Genomic DNA, 20479 nt, shown 5'->3' with positions numbered 1-20479 from the left:
AGGAAAGAAACTGAAAGATATCCACTGGAACCACGTAAAGTTCGGGGATATCCTGCAAAGTTGAGTGCACTTAGGGTTCAACTCAAGAACACCACGGAAAAATATGCGAAGCACATTATGATCCCGATTGAGCAGAGGGCAGCAAGAAGTGAGCCAAAAGAAGCAAAAAAGAATCGCATTTTCAGTCTTTTTTCCAGAACAAATCTTTAACTACAACACTTTTTGCTGCTTGAAAAATAGTTAAATACATATGTTCAGCAGGGAAGACACCAAGTTTTCTCCTCCAGTGATTACTCTTTTGCTCGCGATTAGGCACTTTAGCTCGATGGTGATATGAGGTTACCCCGAGCTACAAACAAATGAAATGTAGGTAATATATTAGTATTTCACTAACAGACATATGTATGTTTTGAGCAGTACTGCTAGTAAGAGTGGAAACGCATACGATGGTTGAAGCAGTGCTAACAATGAAGAACAGCACAGCACACACAACACACAGCATACCCCGTCACCCACACCTCTGCAAGGAGTGGCTGAGGGCGTATCAACTTTTTTGGAGTTTTTGTCAACAAAACACAATACATTCATAGGCACAAAAATTCCGAATTAAACAAAAATTGATCAAGAAATTCAATTCGATAAATGCCAAATTGGAACTAAAAACACGAGGAAAACGAAAAAAAATCTGAACTAGAACAAAAAAGTTTCTTCGGAGAGAGCATTATCTCAATTTCACAGAACTATTTATCAAATAAAGATGTGAAAATGGAAGCAAGAAAGCTGTGAGAAATTTAAAGGAAAATTAGTTAGTAATTAGTAACTTGTTAGTAAAAAAAACTAGTTAGGAAATTAGTTCGAAAAGTTGTCATGGGAAATCCATTAAGTTGTTCGGTGAGTAGAAAATTGTTATTTAGAAATTATGATTCATATGCATTGTACAATTATAGAACATATCTAAAAGGCTTGAAAACTTCCCGGCTTCAAAATTCATCCGAAAATCCGGAGAAATTGGAACTTGTGGACTGATCGGATTTCAACGCAACGACCACTTATTTCGAGATACCAGTTAAAAAGGAAGGGCCATATAAATCGGCAACGAAAGAGAAGAGAGGAACGGATGGTCGAAACACAAATAAAATCTATAACAAACGAAGATTAACATCGGAAACTGATTCAGAAGCGAAAACTAAGAAGGAGAAGTTGAAATCAAAAGAGAAAGGAATTGAAGCACAATATAAAATTTTAAAAAACTGTATAATGAAAGGAAGTAAAATGCAAAAAAAAAATGTACAAAGATATGTCTTCTTGAAATTATCAAAATTACGATGAAGTTTCTGTGAGAAATTACTTCTACAACTCCGCATACCCATCTTCTCACATAAAAATATTTGTTTCGAGAAAAAATGTAGTGATATTTTATTCCGTGCAACATTCACATAAAATTATGAGATCGAAATAATTTCGGAATGAAATGTCGCATTTAGTGGGATTCCATGCAGCACAAACTCTTTCTCGTTCGGAATCAATATCGATCGATAGTTGAATCATCGTCGTTCGTTTGAGTGAATGTGAACATGTCAGCTCGAGAGCTCTGCAAACACATACCACGTTCATTGCAGCGCATTTCGAGTGAGTGACTTCGGAAAATTGGCAAATCCTCGGATAAACGGAAGTGATTGTTCGAAAGGGAATATTCAGGCGCTTTTGAAAAATGTAACTTTTTGGGAAAAAAATCTTCAATTCATTCCTAAGCAGATAAGGAAGATGGAGTAAAGAAGAGAAATCGTTTAAATCAACCGCTAAAGTAATATCACTTCAAGAAATCAAACAAACATATTTCGGATTGGATTTTATCAGTGCAGTCACTACTATAAAAACTCAAGAAAAAGTTATGAGTACCTAAGATAAACGATCGGTTACTATTTAGTTTGCGAATTCTAAGCAGTCTTCACGAGATACCCCAAATATTTTTCCTTGAAAATACATTTTATTCATCCTACGGACGGAACACTTGTAACGATCCTATTTTCAAATTCAACTCCAAACTTGTACGTCCACTCGCAGTTATGGGAAACTCACACTCTTCTCTTAATACCTGAACAGCTGCGGAGCAATGCGTGCCATGTTAAAAATACACTAGCTCATTCTTTTCAGTGAATCACAGCGTTTATGTGAGATCCATGACAACGAATGCCATTTTTCACAAAATGGCAATTTAACCACATTTCATAGAATAATATCTGCACATACTCCAAAGAACGCATACACGCACTGTAGTCGCTGGCAGCGACGGCAAAGTACTTTCCGTGTGATTCTTCGCGCTCAGTGTTCATATGTGAAATACAATGTAAGATAAAAATAACGCAAATAGCATCATGATTGTTCGTTACAATAATTGGGAAGCGTTTGTAAAAGAGAATAGAATTTTGCGGCATCTGCGTCGGTTCCTAATTTTTCACCGTTTTCATTCTAAGATGCTTCCTTCTTCTTCTTCTCTTTTTTTTGACGGAACTGTAGGTGAAGCCTCCTCCATAAAAATCGATTCGACAAGCAAAGTACCATTTCAAACATTTTTTTCCATTTTTTTAGACAACTATATTTGTATTTGTGAACTTTTGACTTTGATTTGACAACCATATTTTGTATTTGTGAACTTGTCACACAAGTGCAGGCAAAACACGATTTGAGAACCCAGCTGATGCCTGTGTCGCCACATTACTATTTTCACAAGTGTCCCAACGAATTTTTGACTACCTGAGTATAAAAGCCTCCTGTAAAACAAGCTCGCTTTGGACGAAAATCTCGAAAATACATATCGTCAGCTGTCCAAAAAATGTATTTATTAAAGTTAAAGACGCTGATGACATATGCTGCACATAGAGTACGTAATTTACAGGCTTTTTCAGGAGGCTCATTGTAGTGTTGGTGTTTACATCAGAATGAACTCTGCGGGAGAAAGAGCCAAAGAAAAAAGTTATCTTAATAAGTATAAATGGCAAATGCTCAAAAAGAAAAGCTGTTGGAAGCCACAAAGGAGAAAACATCAGTGGATTTCCACAAAGTTTGTTAAGTAAATGCCATACACAATGAACTCACGCAAACGAGAGTGGTTGCAAGTGACACGCGATGGCAACTGACCAAAAAAATAGCAAGCAAGTGAACAGAACCAGCTGTGCTCAATTCGTGCTGAATTAAATGAATTTGAGGTGTGTTTTCTTTAAATTGGAAATTGTGCAACACTGCGGAAAATGATAATCGAATTCAAAAAAAGGCAGATAAAGCACATGACAGTGACATCCATTAATAAAAGCTGTATCATTAGTTCAAGGATGTGTCAGAGTTTGATGCATTTTGAAAGAAGTTATGAAAATGTTAGGCGGAAAGCACAGGACAAAGGAATAGGCAAACGAATGCAGAAAAAACGTCAACAATATAGCAATTTAAAAAATAGCTGGAGCACCACACGGGGTCAAAATCTTGCTTCTGCAAACCTTTTTCACAAGCGAAAAAACATTAGCGATAGCGAGTGAAAACAGATGTGAGGCGAGAAAGTGCGACAAGAGTGCGCAAGCGACATCCATCTGAGTCAATCCATGCTTGAGTATCTAAAACCATTAAAGGCAGACGAGCAAAGAATATCTGTTGAACCTCACATCGTTCCCTTCGTGACGTGATGTGCATGGAAGTGTCGAGAAATTTGAAACTGCACGAAACTTCCAACGAATTTATTCTCCGATCCTCAGCGTGCTCCACAAAACTCATGATATTTTCTAGAATTTCTATCGAGTGGAAAAATGAAATAATGACATCTGATGAAAGAAACAGCAGTTGCGTATTCATCCAGAACATCCAATCAAATGCAAGATTTCTTCGTTGAATGAAACATGAATTTCGCAGCATTCAAGTTGAAATATTCGGTTGTCCCGTAAGTTTCCTTCCTCGGTCGTCAACGTTTTTAACTCACAGCAACCTAAATCCTAGGCCAAAAGAATCAGCTATCTATAACATCGAGGAGCGAACACTACTGAGCATTCTGTTGACAATATTATGGACTGGAATATCTTTGCCGATGAATAAAAAAAAATAAAAATATCAGAAAAGTAGGAAAGAAACTTATGGGGCAATCTAGTAGTCAGATCAAAATAAATTTAATCAGTTACAGATGAAGTGATTAAGGAAAGAAAGGAAAGCCGAAAATATGGAATGTATTGTACTCTTGCAGAATTACTGCAATGTGTTTAGTTGCTCGTATTGAGCTGGCTTTATCAAATGAAAACAACCACATCACGCACCTTGTCGATGAATGATATTACGATTTTTAGATTCGACTGTACATGGAGCCATGGTGAAGCCGTTCGAGTCCACTGAAATCGCAGATGAATTAAGAAATGATTATTTAGAGAAGAAAGTAATTGCTACTCATCAAAGGAGTTGCAATTTGAAATATTGAAAAATGTGCCACTATTCCGATTGTGTCACAGTTACGTTAGCAAGTTCAGCAATCAACGAAACTCCATCTGAGTGAAATCAGGCGCAGCAGTCGGCAACACGTCGCTAATTACCAAATGGGGGTGGACATGCGCGACGAAGGATTCCTCAGGCAGCATCGTTAGCGAGCAAAAGAGCGGCGACCATCGACACGCGCGTTCAGGATAAGTAATCTCAGGTCTCCACTCCACGTCTTCAGTCCATGGAGCTGTGAATCTCTCGAAAAAAAAAACGAAATCTCCTGCACTCCTCGCCTTGAAAGTAAATAGCGGAAGCCCTAAAGAAAGCCGTCAGGAAGGTCTCCATGTGATCTCAGAAACTGCAACAAGTTTTCAGATATTCAAAAAGATGAATCCCTTCAAAACCCATAACGTTCATCTGAAAACTATAAACACTGACTGCAAACAGTCGAGTTCTAATCCCCTTTCTTGCGAATATATTCCCTTCGGAAAACAGCCTTTATTTTCTTTACACACATCACAAAACCTCGGGATTTTGCAGTCACATCTATTTCCTATGATTTTGAAACACAGAGGTTTGCGTACAGCTTCGAAAAAGATTAAAGGCATCACTTCACGAATCTGGGTAAATGCCGTAAAAAACGGCCGGGAAGATGCGGTGCGTGCATAAGGCGGGCGCGCTCTAATCGAACTTGTTGTAGAAAATAGCGCGCCGCAATACTCGAAGCCGTATCTTCGTTTTTTCCGGTAAATAGGAAGAAATAGACGGAATCACCCTTCTCTCCATAATCTACGACTCCGTATAGGCATAACCTTCCTGAAACTACCACCACCCTAGTCTCGTGAGGTGATGCCTTTAATCAAGTTAGTTACCACACATTTCTGGAAGTGAATGAGCTAAAAGATAAAAGTGGCGTGGAACTAAACCACCAAAACTCTTTGGAAAATAATGTAAGTACCAAGTTTGTTTGAAGTTCAAATGAAAATACTAAAGGCAACATACCACAAAATTGACGATGCTAGAATCTCTCCAAGAATAGACAGGCAAGGGCGTAGCTGACAAGCATGTTCACAAAATTATGCACAGTTTTATCCTCCAATCCAAGAAAGGCGTGTGAAACAGGCTCATACGATTTCGATTCCTTATATTTTTTCTCACTTTTCTTTCTTTCTCAGTGGATTTCTTTTCAGGGGATAGAACCACAGCAACGCTGTGCAACAGCAACCAAACTCCACTGTCCAACGGCTATAAGTCAAGCAGCGGAAACTGGCGCATCCGTGAAATCCCAGAAGCATATTACTATCCGTAATAAGTTGCATTCTTTAGAAAGTGAGGGCACAAAGAGTTGTTTCACACGCCTTTTTTCCTGTTTATTAGGCAAAACTGAGTGCGACCACTCCTATACCTGTGAACAATACTCCTATCTATTCGCTTAGAGCCTCTTTCAATCATCGTCAATCTGCATCGTCAATTTCGTGGTATGTCTGATGCTTTCGAGTAGTTCTCATAACAATTACTGACCATGAGTATGTGGGCTATGTGTTGAAACGAAAGCACCATTCGTCAGAAACCATGAATTGCTAGGAAAAAGAGACCAGTTCTCACGCTCATACATATCCTCTTCTTCAAAAACTGGAGGAAGTCTGTAAAAATGCACAGAGATTCAGATCAGTTGAAAGGTTGAAACAGATGAGAACTATCCACAGAGTAGTAAAAATTACCATTAATAAATACTAAACTCAATTCTCTACCAATATCAATCAGAAATATTACTCTCAACATTATTCTTTTTCTAAATATCGTTAGGAAAAAAGTTCGAATGGAGAGGAAATGAAAGTCCTACAAACATCTTCCGACGCATAAATCCGTCAAAAGACGACGCGTACTGCGCAGGTATTGAAGGAAAAGACGTCTTCTGAAATTTTTAAAACGGATCTAATCTATTGCGTGCTTGGCGGTAGAACTGCAATATTGTGCATTGCGTTAATCACAAAGAAGGATATGTCGCGCCAATTTTTTTTTCTAGCTAACGAACATGGTTCAACATTTATTTACAACCTGTCTTATATATTTAAAAAAAAATTAACAATGCAGTTTCTAGATAAGAGTATGGAAACTTGCTAGTTATTAGTTTCATTGCAACATGTTCAATTTAATGATTTCGCTGAAAATTACCACATCTATATTGAAAAAAATGATTATGCTTCAAACCTTTGAGAGAAGTAATTCCTCAGAAAAGCCATTTTGTAGAAACTGAAAACTGTACTTCAAACATATGGGTTTCTCAAGGTCGCATACCGGAAGTAAACGACGATATGTCTGTACAATTTTATTGCCTCTTGAAAAATCAGAAAATGAAAATGCAGTGACCTTTCCGAAAGTATAAGAGCAAGCAAATATTTACATGCAGCTGATTTGAAATTAAAACGAAAACCCGATGTCAATCTCATTTTTCCTATGTCAATTATTATTGAGTACATGATCTTTGGTGAAGACAAACTCTTGGAAGCAGCCGTAGCAGCTCGCAGCAGATCACCGACTGGTGCGACTATCCCCCAAGTTACCATAGCGGACTTTGCAAACTACGTGGAACACCCTGAGGCTCGTCGGGTCGGATAAATGACACACGCACATGCACACGCAAAGACGGACGCTGAGTAAACAGAGCGCAGCGAAAATCGCCGCTATTTCGCCGGCTATTCGCCGCGAATCTGCATGCGAAACGGTGCCGTTAATAGATAACGACGCTTGACCGTGCTGAACACGAGTTTCGACGCACTAAACAGCCACACGGTAAAAGAACGTTTCAAACACGTTCACTACTGGTACGGTACTAAGCAACAACAGAGGGTAAATAACGGGACCTTACTGCTCCCTTATCATCAGACCAGCATCATATAGGATAAATCGCCTGTCAGAAACCAGCAAACATTTTAGCATTGTTTTTTTTCTTTGCAAAAAAATGTAATCACAGAAAATCATCAAATCCTAATGGAGTCTCCTTAGAAGTCAATAAAAAATTGTCGAGAAGCAGGGTGTCTTCCACAAAATTCGAGAAAAAAAACATCTTTTACGTTTAAAAAACGGCTTATGACGGTAATATTCTTCTTAAAAGAGGCGCGTAAAAGTAACAAGAGAACATGTTCCCATTTAGAATTTCCTAGGAAAAAAAAGAAAAATGAGGTCTAAGCTTAGGTCCAGAGCATATATAGCTAGACCAAGTGCCTCACCTTTGGATGAGGGATCCTCATCACTTGCCCTGCACCCCATGAGCTAAACCCCTTTCACCTGGGGAGGGTCCGGCTCCTCCGTATCGCTTCGATAAATGGAAATAAAACAAATGAGAAAAAAAATCAGAAAACCGATAGCGTTCAAACATTGATGCAATTTTCAAGAATCTCTCCTATTAGAAAGACCAGTAAAATCTACGTAACAATTAAACGTAGAATCTAAACTAAGGAAAAATGGCACCACAAATGATAGTTGGGCAACCAATGAAATAGTGTATAGCGCAGTGCAAACTGACTTGTTAGTATCGCTCGATCATAGATCGACTTCCTATGGCATGAACAGAACATGAGGAACCTGTTTCTCAGCACAATGTGGCGGACAAGGATGGCGGTTAGGATCGCACCGATACGGGCAGGGCGAGTGAAAGACCAGCTGAAGGGAGCAAGTGTCGTTCACACCACTTATTTTCAGACACTCTTTCGTAAGGCAACGATGAGTACGATTCCACGAGAATGTTTGTAATGATAGAGTTCGGCCTATGCCAGAAAGCTTCAGAAGTCGAACAGCTTAAACTATAATTATCTCTATAAGAAGTAATGCAAGGGTTGAAAAGACTTCCAAAAAAGCACAAAAGTGGAGGGAAGAAACAGGGAGTTTCAGGGCTCTTCAATGAATTGAGCCATTTCAGAAAAAAACACGTTTTTAAAAATGTTTTAGTTTCCAACTCTGCCTCTCCGGGAAGCTGTCTGCCAGGTCTGGCTATCAGACAGCTTTCTGGATTGTAAAGGATGTTCCAACGCACGAAAAGGCTCAGACAAGCTCAGCCGGTAGAGACCACAGCTCATCCCAGGAGTCGTACAACTTTAAGTGATGGTGCGCATGTCGTGACTGATGGTGGTTTCGTTGAATAGGAAATTATTTCCATTACTTCAGAACTGTCCTTGAAAAAAAATTGGAATTAGTTGTTCGTCAAGAATAGGGGAAATATGATGAATAAAAGAGAAAAAGATGGAAAATCAAAAACGGAAGAGGATTGAAAACACTGGAAGGAACACAAAGGAACTAGGAAACTCTGGTTTCCTGCTCTGTATTTAACTCAATAAACAGTAAAAAAAAAGAAAGTTATCGAGAAGAGATCAAAGGAAAAAATTCCACACCTGAGCTGACAAAGTGAAGAAAATCACTTGCCCACAGAAGTCCGAGACGTAAACCATCGAAGTGGTAAGATCTCTCTGCTGCTGTGCGAGCCAATATCTACTAGTACGATAGAATGTTATCCGTGCATTGTGGATTCCATAATTCCTTAAATCCTGATCAACATTTACTGTACTTCAATTCGTATGTAAATCCACTAGTTAACATACATATCGTATCTACCGTAAACTAATTTCTGTCCATAGTACTTTCCTGTACACATTGTAAACAAAGTCCTTTAAGTTAGGAAAACTTGGAACGTTTGACGCAGAGCGGAGGTAATGTATATAGTACTACGTACCGTTCGAGTATTTACTCGTAGACCATTGGAACCGTGACGTCTTCATCGTCAAGTACATATGCAGCGCACATTCGCAAAGTTAGCACTCATGAAGCATATCCACACGACTGGAAATTGTAGAAATTTCCGCACAAGACCATATAAGACTCAGGGGGATCAGTTGCAATGGGATGGGCCAGTCGCGGCTGGGATAAATATTTCACTAGAACCAAACGAGCTGCAGTATGGAATATTAATGAGCACACCGGTACCTCGTAGCCCAAAGACCAATCGATTTTATATTTATCGACTGGAGCCAAATATTATATTATTATTGGACAGGAGAAGAGTGCAAAGAGCGAAATTGAACTTTTAGATAAATCTTACTTTATAGAGCTTTATTTATTGGCTGGACCACTTATTTTGCCTAGGCAAGTAGTTATTTCACTATCGTACCAGTGATTGCAAAGCTGTAGATGCACGGGCATCGCGGAGCAAATGCGCCACCGAATACTCGCAGATAGAGACCACTTTCGAATTTTCTAAACGGTCTCTATTTCAGATATGGAGCACCGAGCGGTCAAGAACATCTTCAATTTCTTCGCATTAGTGCCGCACTACTAACCCCTCCATCATCAATATTTTGGCGGATCATTTGGTTAAGGAAGTCCGTAAAATCTATTTTTAAGCGCTATAAAAACGAAGACATGCGGAATAAAAACGCAAAATGCATGGAAACCTGAACGGGAAATTTTTGAAAAAGCACCTGGTGCCTATTATGACGCTATGGATGAGGCTTTTTACTAATGAAATAGAAAAACGTTGGTAGTGTCATGCCAAAATAGCACAAAGTGGAGAATTTGAGAAATTCGCTTCGAGTTATCCAGCAACTCCAAAATAAGCTGATTGTTAGGGGGATTCCATAACAAACGATGATGCTCCCTTCTTCAGTATAAACTTTTAATCTTGTCAGGGTTTTTATGAGTTTTAAAAGAAAATAGAAACACAAGAGAGAGAGTACAATAAGACGAAATAGGAGTGAGAAATATTTCGGCCTATCATCATATCACAAATATCTAATACAATCCAATAGTTGCTAAAAATTATGGGAGTTTCAAAGAAAAAAACTTGACTAAATAATAACAAAGTTGAAAGTGAGTGACGTCAACTTTGTAAAGTGTCACAAAAAATAAATTCGCTGTTTTTCCACATTTTTTAAATTGAAATTTACCTCCTTGAAAAACTTCCACATCAATTTCCATAATAAACTCGAAGTTTCAATTCTTCTCCGAAAAGTTCCAAAAGAAAACGTCTGTTCTGATAAAATTCTACATGAAAGTTCCATGGAAAAAAGAGGTAATTACTTGGAAAAGATCCAGAAAATTGCTATTTGCGCTTCTTCTCCTTGAAAATCGTTTACATAAACATTCGAAAACAGAATCATGAGCAAATCCCTAGCAAAAGTCAAATCTCAGCGATATAACCATCGTTAGCTTAATTATTGTCGAAATAAATACATGTTTAATAATTTTTGTTGCCATAATCATACTAACGATAAGGATAATAATAATATGTAGTTCTTTTAAATTCGTGCCCGAGTGTTTATTCTCCTAAACTGTGTACATAAACTATCCACTCCCTCCGAACTCCGAAAACCCATAAATTTTTAGGAGATGAAGGAACTGAGCCAATATCTCATAGGAGGTGGGGTTAAAACTGTAGAGACGGAAGTGATCGGTTGGAAAGCGGAAAACTTTCGAACAAAAATTCAGTTTTCAAAAGTCATTCACTTCAATAGCTAGCGACTTAGTTATTACAAGAGAAGAATCGTGGTAGGTTTTGCAGTCCTCGTTGAATCCAATGACTGGATTATCAAGCGGTAGGTGGAAACTTCCAATACATTTTTCAGTGCCTTGAAAGTTCGATCGTTCCAAAAGATTTAACAGCAGATGCAACCGAATGCCCGCGGAAAACTGCGTGGAAAACTCTCATATCTCGTATAAGAATAGAAATTTCCTTAAAATTTGCAGACTCCCCATCCCTCCCTCCATAGCAGAATGTTTCTTTTGGCTCGAAAATAACGAGGTAATGAACAAATCCAACCAGATGCCCAGATGCCTATTTTTCAAATATGAAACCATAAGCAAGAAAGTCAGCGAGAACTGTGGGAAGTTTAATAAAAAAAAACAATATAGCATCTCGATATCCTTGAATAGATGCCGTTGAGATAGAAATCTTCTAAGAACATATCAAAAAATTAAATAAGAACCATAGCGATAAAACTGCTGCGATAACAGTCCTACAGTCTCCTATTAGTCATCTCCTGTGCATTCAAGGAAGCCCGTGCGAAGATTATTAGAAGAACCCGCAGAAAATGTCAAAGAGTAGAAGCTTTTCGAGAGCAGAACTTCTTGGCAGGATTTAGGAGAACTTCCTACCCATATATCACGCTAGAAAGAGAGGGAACTGTTTCGAAACATTTTTTCCATCCTTTTTGCAAGAAGAGGTTCCTGAAAATTCTCATTCAAATGCCAAAAAAAAAATGTAGCCATTAGGCAATTATAAATGGTGGTAAAAATCTCGACAGTTTCACGACATTCCAAAAGGTTTCTTCATGGAAATTGCTCAGAGTCTTGGTTCTGTTCGAAAAGCAAATGTTGCGTAATTTCCCACCAAAAAACTGCTAAAAATACTTCACCTCTATTGGCGCTGCCGGAAGGAAATCCGTCAGCGAGTCCAAGGAAATATGTCTGGATTGAAAAGGCGACATAAACAATCTGTTGTTTTCGAAAACAGTGGCAGCTATTCCTCGCCACAGTGATGTGGCTCCAAAAAGAATCAGATCAGGCTCGGCGCACACGACGACACACGCCATAACGACATATACATGTGTAAGCACAAACACGCAATAATACGCCCCATCGTGTTATTTGATATCGTACCCGCCAATTCTGGATGTAGCCCCGACAACTAAAACGAAGCCTTGAAAAAAATCTTTAGGCGACGCGTTATTCGTATCATTTATCCTCTAATTCTGTGGAACGATCGAAAAAATTAATTGAAATTAGACTCCATAGAGGAGAGGAAAGGGAATGAAAGAGAGACACCCTCACTATACCAGCTGCTCCACAAGACGTCAACGGAAAAAGCTTCAAACGCCACGATAATGGTGTACCGTAGGGCAATAAATCACGGATCCAAAAAAAAGTTTCTGGAATTTCATTGACACATAGAGGGGAGTCCGAACACTTGGAAGACACTATTACTTACAGAAAAATCTTTTTTGCGTCGAAACGAATATATTCGGGGGCATTTTCACAAATATCTCAAGGAGAAGCAAACAAACCTCGCAACTAAAAAATCTGTAATAAATTTTCACGAGATAAGTTGAAATAAATGTAATTAGAGCCGTTTCGAATGCGATAGTCTTTTTCTACGTACGAGTTTTTAAATTTCACTTTTCTTCTTCTTTATGTCCCAAGAACCATCACATCTTGAAACCTTCAATTTTTGGTGCTGATTTTTATGCCGAATGCTACAACATGTGGAAATCACATGATAATCGTGAGAAATGAAAAATTTCGCCTAATTTTGCCAGAAAAAGAAACTACTAAAATCAGAGATCGGAAAGAAATCCTTTCAGAGGAGCTTTAGGTTTTTCCAAAGAGAAGATATTAACGGTGGAGAGCTCAGAAGTATGCACGAAAATGAGACGAGACTCTCACTTTCTAAGTGCAATATATGCGCTGGGATCCATGAAATAAATCTTTATAGATCCTCATAAAAAAACAGATCATTATAAACCTTAAGCTAAGCGATGCGATTAGCAAAATTATCGGCACAAGAGAACAATAAGATTTAGGACACGCAGTACACTAAAAGTTGTTTTCCACATAATTCGACCGTAGTTATTAGAACATGAAAGTTGCATTTCTGTGCTGAAAACTGGTCTCCGTCACCTAAAAAGTGGCATTAGCACAGCATAGAGCATTTGATGAGGGTCAGTTTTCTTTCATGCATTACGCATCATCAGATTTTTGTTGTTTCCCCCAAAAAAAAACTAAAAAGATATATGGAATGCATGCCGCAGATCAGTTTATTGAGGATTTATTAGGGGAAACGAGAAGAGGGTTGACAACGTATTCTGGTGGAATCAAGAAGAAATGGAAATTAAAAAGAAGAACTTCTACGAATGACGTCAACGAGTAGAGTGGGTTACAGAAGCGTTTCTGAACACTGAATTCAGATGAAAAATGCTCACCATGAAATAGGAGCAATCATAACCGAACTTTGACACTGTTCATCTCAATAAATTGATTATATCGCCGGAAGAGCGCCGGAAAGAAAATGCAGAGGCGAGACTTATGACGCGATCTCTGAGACGAAATCCCTTCACGATCAAGAGACGTCCCACAGGGCTTAGCATTAGCATGAAAACAACAGAAATCCATCAAACGTACACACACCCAACAGCATTTCAAAACGCAACGGAACTGTAACACATTAGACTTAGCACTCAGACAGAGTGTCGTCGAAACGAATGCTGAATCAGCTGATCTAAGGTCAAACGATCGAAATTTCACTCATCACTTAGAAGAACTTGTCCATGGAGATTGACTGCTGTGGAGTAATGATGAAGCACCACTGCTGGGAGGAGCCTGCTTCCTAACAAGGAAACGTTCGAATGATGCACAATTCCAATAGAAGCTGTGTTTCCACTAAAACTTCTCCGAATACCAATAATTTCCAGAACAGGAAGAAAAAATGACAAAAAAAAAATGAAGTTCTCGCCTATGAGGCAGTGAAAACGTTAACTTGGCAGTAAAAGTTTATGCTGATCAGGTATTATTGAGAGATCAATTAATCAACTATTGAATTTCAATCCTTTCCAAATTACAAACGCATCGCCGTCCTTGTTTACCAGAAAAAAAGTGCACGGTTCCATAAGCTGCCTCTAAGGTTATCCAGCAAAAACAACGAGTCAACGTAGGAGAGCAACCAATACGCGTATGTGTGTATGTAATGTGTATCATCAAGCATGTGGTCGAAAAAAGGAATAAAATACGAAATGCACACGGATTACCGATTAGCAGAGTTGCATGTGATATCATTATAACTTGAGGTAATAGGACAACACTTCTCCAAAAATCTTCTCCTTAGAAAAATCGACAATTCTGACCCATCGAGCTGTGTTTTTAGTACATTGTACACGTTTTTTAATCCATACATGCAATAGGAGTCGGCAGGCAGATAGCCCTAGGAAGACTAGTGAACGTAGGTGTAGGAAATTTCCTGTTCTATGTGGATATTAGATCCAAAAGCACATCTCGTGACCCGAAAAGGTCTCCAATGTTCGGCTAGCTTCGCCTAAAGGAAGGAAATGGCTAATACAGCTGCAAGATGCCCGATAAACACAGCCGGAGCCACCTGTTGTTCGTAAACAGTTGACTTCTGGCTGTTTAATGAGGTAATTACAGAGTAACAACAGGTAATTTCTCTTCGTCACACAAGCAGTTCTCATCGGCAGTCGGCTTCTTCGAGAAGAACTAACGCTGCTTGCCGAACATTAGGCAGATAGCGGCCCGTTCATAACGATTTCTCGTATGTTCCAAGGCGAAAAGGTCGATAGAAAGAACGCGACATGACATAGGAAACGATTATGTGATTCGAACGACAAGGTGATTCGCTATTATCCAATATGTGGAATGAAAGAAAATCAGGAACAAAAACGAGAAAAGCATGCAAGTTCAGAAAATACAGCAGAGATGGAATTTAAAAACCTCTTTAGAACTACCAGAACGAGTAAGAATTAGGGAAAGCCTAGCTGAAACTTCTTCCTCTTCTCCCAAAATTCACTCCATGCTTAGAATAACATATAGGTAGATAAAGTTCCTCTAAAGCTATATGAAATATAGATGATCCGCTGTCACAGAAAAGAAACGAAAAATTTGCTTCCGAAATTCATCGAGTTCTTTGATTAAACCTCAAAAACTCTCGCATAATAATGACGGTGACCACTCATATGGTTATGCACTTTACAGTGCACATGAGTGGTCACCGTCATTATTTCTCAGAAGAACCCAGTTTAACAAAACTACTAGCACATGTTAAGTAAGGAAATTTCCGACTGGTCTGATTTTCCAAGCAAGTGTTTTTCATCTTTATTTGTTCAATTTTCGTTTATTCAATTTCAAATAATGCAGTGGAACCTCAGAATGCGTGGAATTCTGCAGTGTAAAATTTGAATGATGCAATAAAGGTCTTTCTGTTAGGAATTTTATTTTAAAAGAATAGATGAAAATTTCAGAATAAAAGTCAAAGTCACTGGCGTATCAATACACTTGGGATGCGCCAACACGTTTTACTGCAATTCGTAATCGTTGAGGTTTTAAGATTGCGTGTTGGCCCAGTCAATGACTTGCGGAGGCCAGCCGATGATCAAGTCGGTGTTTTCATCGTCCCGGACAAGCCTGTTACATGTTAATCGACCCTAAAGAATGAATGGCTTAGTTGGCAGTAGGGCGATATCGAACCAACGACCGTGTGGCTACAAAAGGCCTCTAACCGACTGCCCCACACCCGCAAGTGATTGGATAGTTAAATAAAAAAAATTATACTTTCTGCAATAGCACCAATTCTGAATCCCGTCGTCACTTTTTTATTGGTTGCTTGGACAGAAAAATAAGTACAAGGCAAGATTAACCCCATCTATTGCTAACTGGTTACAGCCGTTAGAAGAACAGGATCTCTCCTGGGAGAAGGCTGCAAAAGCAAACTCGATGCCGGAACGAAAGAACCGCATAAAATTGCAACATAACAGATAGTCCCAAAACTTCAGCAGCGATCGATATCTATGGGTGAGGGCTGAAAGCTTTGGTTGAATGAGATCGACTGAAGCAGGTTCTTGTGAATACTCACAGCCACAAATCGAGACAAATAAAATAATAGAGCACATGCCCTTTTATGCTCCTGCGGAGAACTCGCCGTATAATATGAAGTGAGATGAAAATAATCAAGGCATAGGGCACTGGAAAAAATCGATGAAATATGGGTACTTTTCAAAAATGTAGGCTCAGGTGACAGATGTAAGGATTTGAAAAGAATTCTTCTAATCTTGATCCTGCACTCTTCACAAGAATCAGTTTGATCAGTGCATTAAAGATTTTTATAGGGACACAGCATTTCTGCACTTTTTTGAGAAAAAGAGGAAATTTGTAAATCCTGCCGTCATGAACGTATATTGAAGCAGTTAATGTAATGATAAAGAAAAGAAAACAAAGATGAAATTCATAAAAATCAACCTTTACTGGTAAATTTTACTCAAACGATCCTTCCGTATGACAATTCTTACGGAGAATACATATACAAAAATAACTCTAGTTCAATAAAACCGTTCAAAAAAACCAAACTAGTGTTGAATTTTAAAAAGGGAGACAAAGAATATGCATAGATGAAGGCCGCAGGAAAGAAAATGGAACTTTAATGGGAAATGAGGGAAAGCAAACTAAAACAAAGAGTCTAAATTGAGATGAGGATCGTTCTTCGCCAAAGAAATTGTAATCAGAAGAAGCTCGTATTTCTTCGAATTCTTCCAAATTATCATCAAATTTACAAGAAGACCTATTCGAAACGAGAAAAACGAGGTCACGCCAGCGAGATCGGCTGACGCGTGAAATTCTTCGCATATCAGATGTCATCAAACATGAAATGATACGATGCTACACGCTGCCCCCTCAGATGAATTCGCGATTCTGTAAACGTTTTCAAAAATGATATGCAGGCAATATGAGACAGAATGGAAGTCTACGCAGGAGATTTCCCAGGAGAAGTTTCAATACGTAAGTGCAAAAAAAAGCCTGTGCTCGATCTGGAACTGCGATTGCAGTTCTCAATAACAATATTCAGGGCGGAACTATTATAATACCGAGAGCGACACTTTCCAAATCAGTAAAATCAAATGTTGCAACAATTGCGCTGTAATTTCGTGACATAACGCCGCGCACTTTTCGCCTTTCTTATGGTTATTCAAACAAGTACAATTATCACAAAACTGAAATAAAAATTGGGACTAAGAAATTAGAGAAGTACACCAAACAGATCTTAAGCAGCTAAAAAACAAACGCAGTCGAAGTTAGAGGACTGGAGTTCGCTTTTCACAAAAAAAAGAGATATCAAGCGATGCTGAGGAGCATGAACGTGCTTAATGAGGGAAACCATTTCTCAAGAAACCTTACACCTTCTTTTTCCAGCAGAATCCACGTTGTAAGCCACGTTTAGCTTAATTGCCCAGCTAATCCACACCAGCTACCCTACCGTAATCCACAGTAATCATGTCAGGAACTCGTCCCTCATAAAATGGAGCAAGCTGCAATTGTTCAATAAGACGACGATGATACGCTCGGCAGTGGCCTTCCAGTTATACAGCAATGGCTGATGCTATGGGAAAGGTGAATCTTCTCAACGTCCCCCACAGCCCGTCTCGGCAGCTATAGCCCACTGGTTCGGAGGATAATCGAAGCTGGACTCGTGTGTCAACCCAATCGAAGCCTCAAAGGGAAAAACCGTGTCCAAAAACCATCGGACGACAACGGGAAACTTGTCTAAGATCACCATTGATTTGATATTCTGAGATAAGGATGACCCTGGAGCAGACTTTGATCGTACTATTGTCTCAAATGGAGGAGAAACTAGCTTAGACCTGAATGGAAATCCAGAGGAAACGTTCCTTTGCAGCTCCGAAAACAAACTCGATTTGATCTTTGAAATTACGTGCCACACCTCTTCAATTACTTGCAAGTCGTAGTGAAGTCAACTGCTAATTGTCTTTGACTACTCCTTCCCAAAACTGCTACGAAAATAAAGAAACAACTGAAGAAATGTCCCGCGAAAAAAAAAGCGAAGAAAATGGAAATTTGAAACAACTAAAGGACGGATGAGAACATATGAAGAGAAACGTGCTTTTAAGCATTTGTAGTACGACAATAATATGCTATTTCGAGTTCCATGAAATGAAAAATTTCAAAGAAATACGCAAGGGGAGGACAATTGTCAGAGAAAACTTATTGATTACTCAAAAAGGACTTCACTGATAACTAAGGGTTGGAATTCTGCAGAATTCAGCACGACAACTGCACAAAAGCAGCACTCCTCTTCTCAATATACAGCACTTTCTTAACAGCTGTAAAAACGCTAATAAAGACGGAAAATCAGGACAGCTGTCACAAATCTCACTTTTCATCACTAACTGTCATAGAAATGATAACACTAAGAGCCGAAGAAATGCTCAATGCAAAAAAAAAACACAACCGCAATGATAGCAACTCCTTTTGATAAAAGAACTATGGAAAATATTCAGCGTACATAGAACTACTGCAACGGGAGGCCACAGCCACAAAGGAAAAAACAAATAAGAGGAAGACATTGATGAAAACTAACACGTGAAACTATTAAAGTAAGTGCGCAAATGCACCTGTCATAAGAACCAAGTCAAGTGTGAACTAGATGAAAAGACGTGAAAAAAGCAGAATAACGGCATATCGTACACAATTTTCCGGCGAAACTCCCACAAGAAATGTCATCATAAAGAATTGTCAGAAGATATGTATCTGTTCCGCAGAGCAACCCTCTAAATGACTACTAGGAAGCTAACGGTCTAAAGAATGAGGACAACACTCATGATTCGTTCCAAAAGCTAATCAACACAGTAATTCCCACACTATTGCGATGCAATCAGTCCAGGGCACAGCATCAGACAAATGAACAGCTTTCATGTCTCCAGCTGAGTGCGGCAGACAACCCAATCCACTTGAAACAGTGTACATATGTATGAAATGTTCTATAAAATTTCGAAAAATGTCCGAGAAACCATTGGCAACTATGTGAATTCCTTTTGAAAAGACATGAAGTCTTATCTAATCACCAAGCTATTGGCTTTGTGAAGAGTGTTTGCAAATAAAACCATGATAGAAGGAATCAATAAGCATTTCTTTTTTCCGCATGGCGCGAGTAAAAGAACAAAAAGAAAGAGAAAGGTGTACACGAACATTTGACCTCAGCAGTAACAGCCTTCCAACAAATATCGCAGCAACAGCAAGAAAATTTTGTTCATTTTTTAGGCCAGAAGCTGTAAAATCTGTACATTCACGTACCGCATAAGAATTTGGGACACGAAGTGCAGTGCAGCCTGTTGTCATTTACTGCAAACGTAGGCAACATTCAAGAATATCTAAGGTAACTGTCACAGTCACCTTAGATGAACTATAAGATGGAGATCGGAAATGTTCAGATAGAGCTTTCCAAAAAAAACATTAATGTTGTAAATAAACCAGAAGAGAATTTCTTGATATTTCTTGAGAAATCAGTAGAACTAGTTGATAAGTGAGAACATAAAAACGTAGAAAAATAGCCAAAAAAAGATCAAGAAAAAACTTGAAAGATTAAAAAGTTTGAGTTCTGACAACCTTCCAACTCAGATTGATGCCAGATAAGAAAGTTTTCTCGTATGAAAATCTTTGAATTTGGCCCAAACGGTGAAAGTTGTTATGAGCGTCAAAAACGTGAGAATGATGTAATACAGCGGACAAGAAAATAAGCATACATAGAAAAGCATGGAATAAGGTGGCACGGAAATGGAAAATCACCCAAGTGCAGCCCGATACTGGATAGAAGCTTGCAATAAGTCTTTTTCAAATGTTATCTACGCTAAGAAAACTATAAGCTCCCAGCATTCAAAAATGACAAAACACAGAGACTCTGGAATGGCGCACCAAATCGAAGCCAAACACAAACAACTTGGGTGTAACTCGGATGTGCGGCTCCGGCTTGACTTCGCTTTACTTAGCCTCTTGCACGCGCCGGCATCAAGCGAGCCGACACACTCCGCCAGTACCGCTCACTACATATGAAAACATGCATGAAATGCATTGCGACGAATGAAGTGACGGCTGATATTTGAAATTAACTTAGCACAATTTCTTGTGCTGAGAGCACAGTCACGATGTGAAAAAAAATCAGCAGACAACACTGGGACTCGTTCGTCTGAGACCTAAGGGAATGAACACTTCTTCCTTAGACCTTAACAGATCCAGAACAAAAAATTGAGAAGTCCAGAAAACCACCAACGTAACAAAATCCTCTTATTGCTATAGTCTCCCCCTACTATTACCTTCGTTTAGAAGAATCTGTCGTCCTAATAGGGCATAATTACACACCCAATACGCACAAGCCTGGAAATGATTGCCGCTCACAGAAACTACCGGAAGTACTGCACGAAAAAAGTTGACAATGTAAATTATGGAAACCGTGGATATGCTGCCAGTTCTGTAA

At 38.9% G+C, this 20479-nt stretch overlaps 2 protein-coding genes across 4 annotated transcripts; both read right to left on the bottom strand.

Moving 5' to 3' along the window:
- Positions 1-1416: 1416 nt before the first annotated feature.
- On the bottom strand, positions 1417-2867 carry RB195_005884 (uncharacterized protein; the record flags this gene model as incomplete). The annotated part of the gene is made up of 2 exons (XM_064178673.1): positions 1417-1591; positions 2755-2867. 2 exons carry the CDS (start codon positions 2865-2867, stop codon positions 1417-1419), a joined length of 288 nt encoding a protein of 95 aa, XP_064035694.1.
- Positions 1523-7719, bottom strand: RB195_005883 (uncharacterized protein; the record flags this gene model as incomplete). Of its 3 annotated transcripts, none has more annotated exons than XM_064178671.1 (8): positions 1523-1591; positions 3097-3186; positions 3535-3596; positions 3654-3770; positions 4293-4364; positions 5971-6029; positions 6083-6092; positions 7680-7719. In XM_064178671.1, the coding sequence occupies 8 exons, from the start codon at positions 7717-7719 to the stop codon at positions 1523-1525; spliced, it is 519 nt and encodes a 172-aa protein (XP_064035691.1). The 3 variants fall into 3 exon arrangements, with proteins under 3 accessions (XP_064035691.1, XP_064035692.1, XP_064035693.1); XM_064178670.1 differs by having other exon boundaries at positions 3535-3581; XM_064178669.1 differs by lacking the exons at positions 1523-1591; positions 3097-3186 and adding an exon at positions 7082-7227 and having other exon boundaries at positions 3514-3596; positions 5971-6092; positions 7680-7700.
- Between the last annotated feature and the right edge of the window lie 12760 nt (positions 7720-20479).

Source organism: Necator americanus, chromosome I (assembly GCF_031761385.1).
Source record: "Necator americanus strain Aroian chromosome I, whole genome shotgun sequence".
In the NCBI taxonomy this organism is placed as follows: Eukaryota; Metazoa; Nematoda; class Chromadorea; order Rhabditida; family Ancylostomatidae; genus Necator; species Necator americanus.
This window is presented reverse-complemented; position numbering and strand designations above follow the sequence as displayed.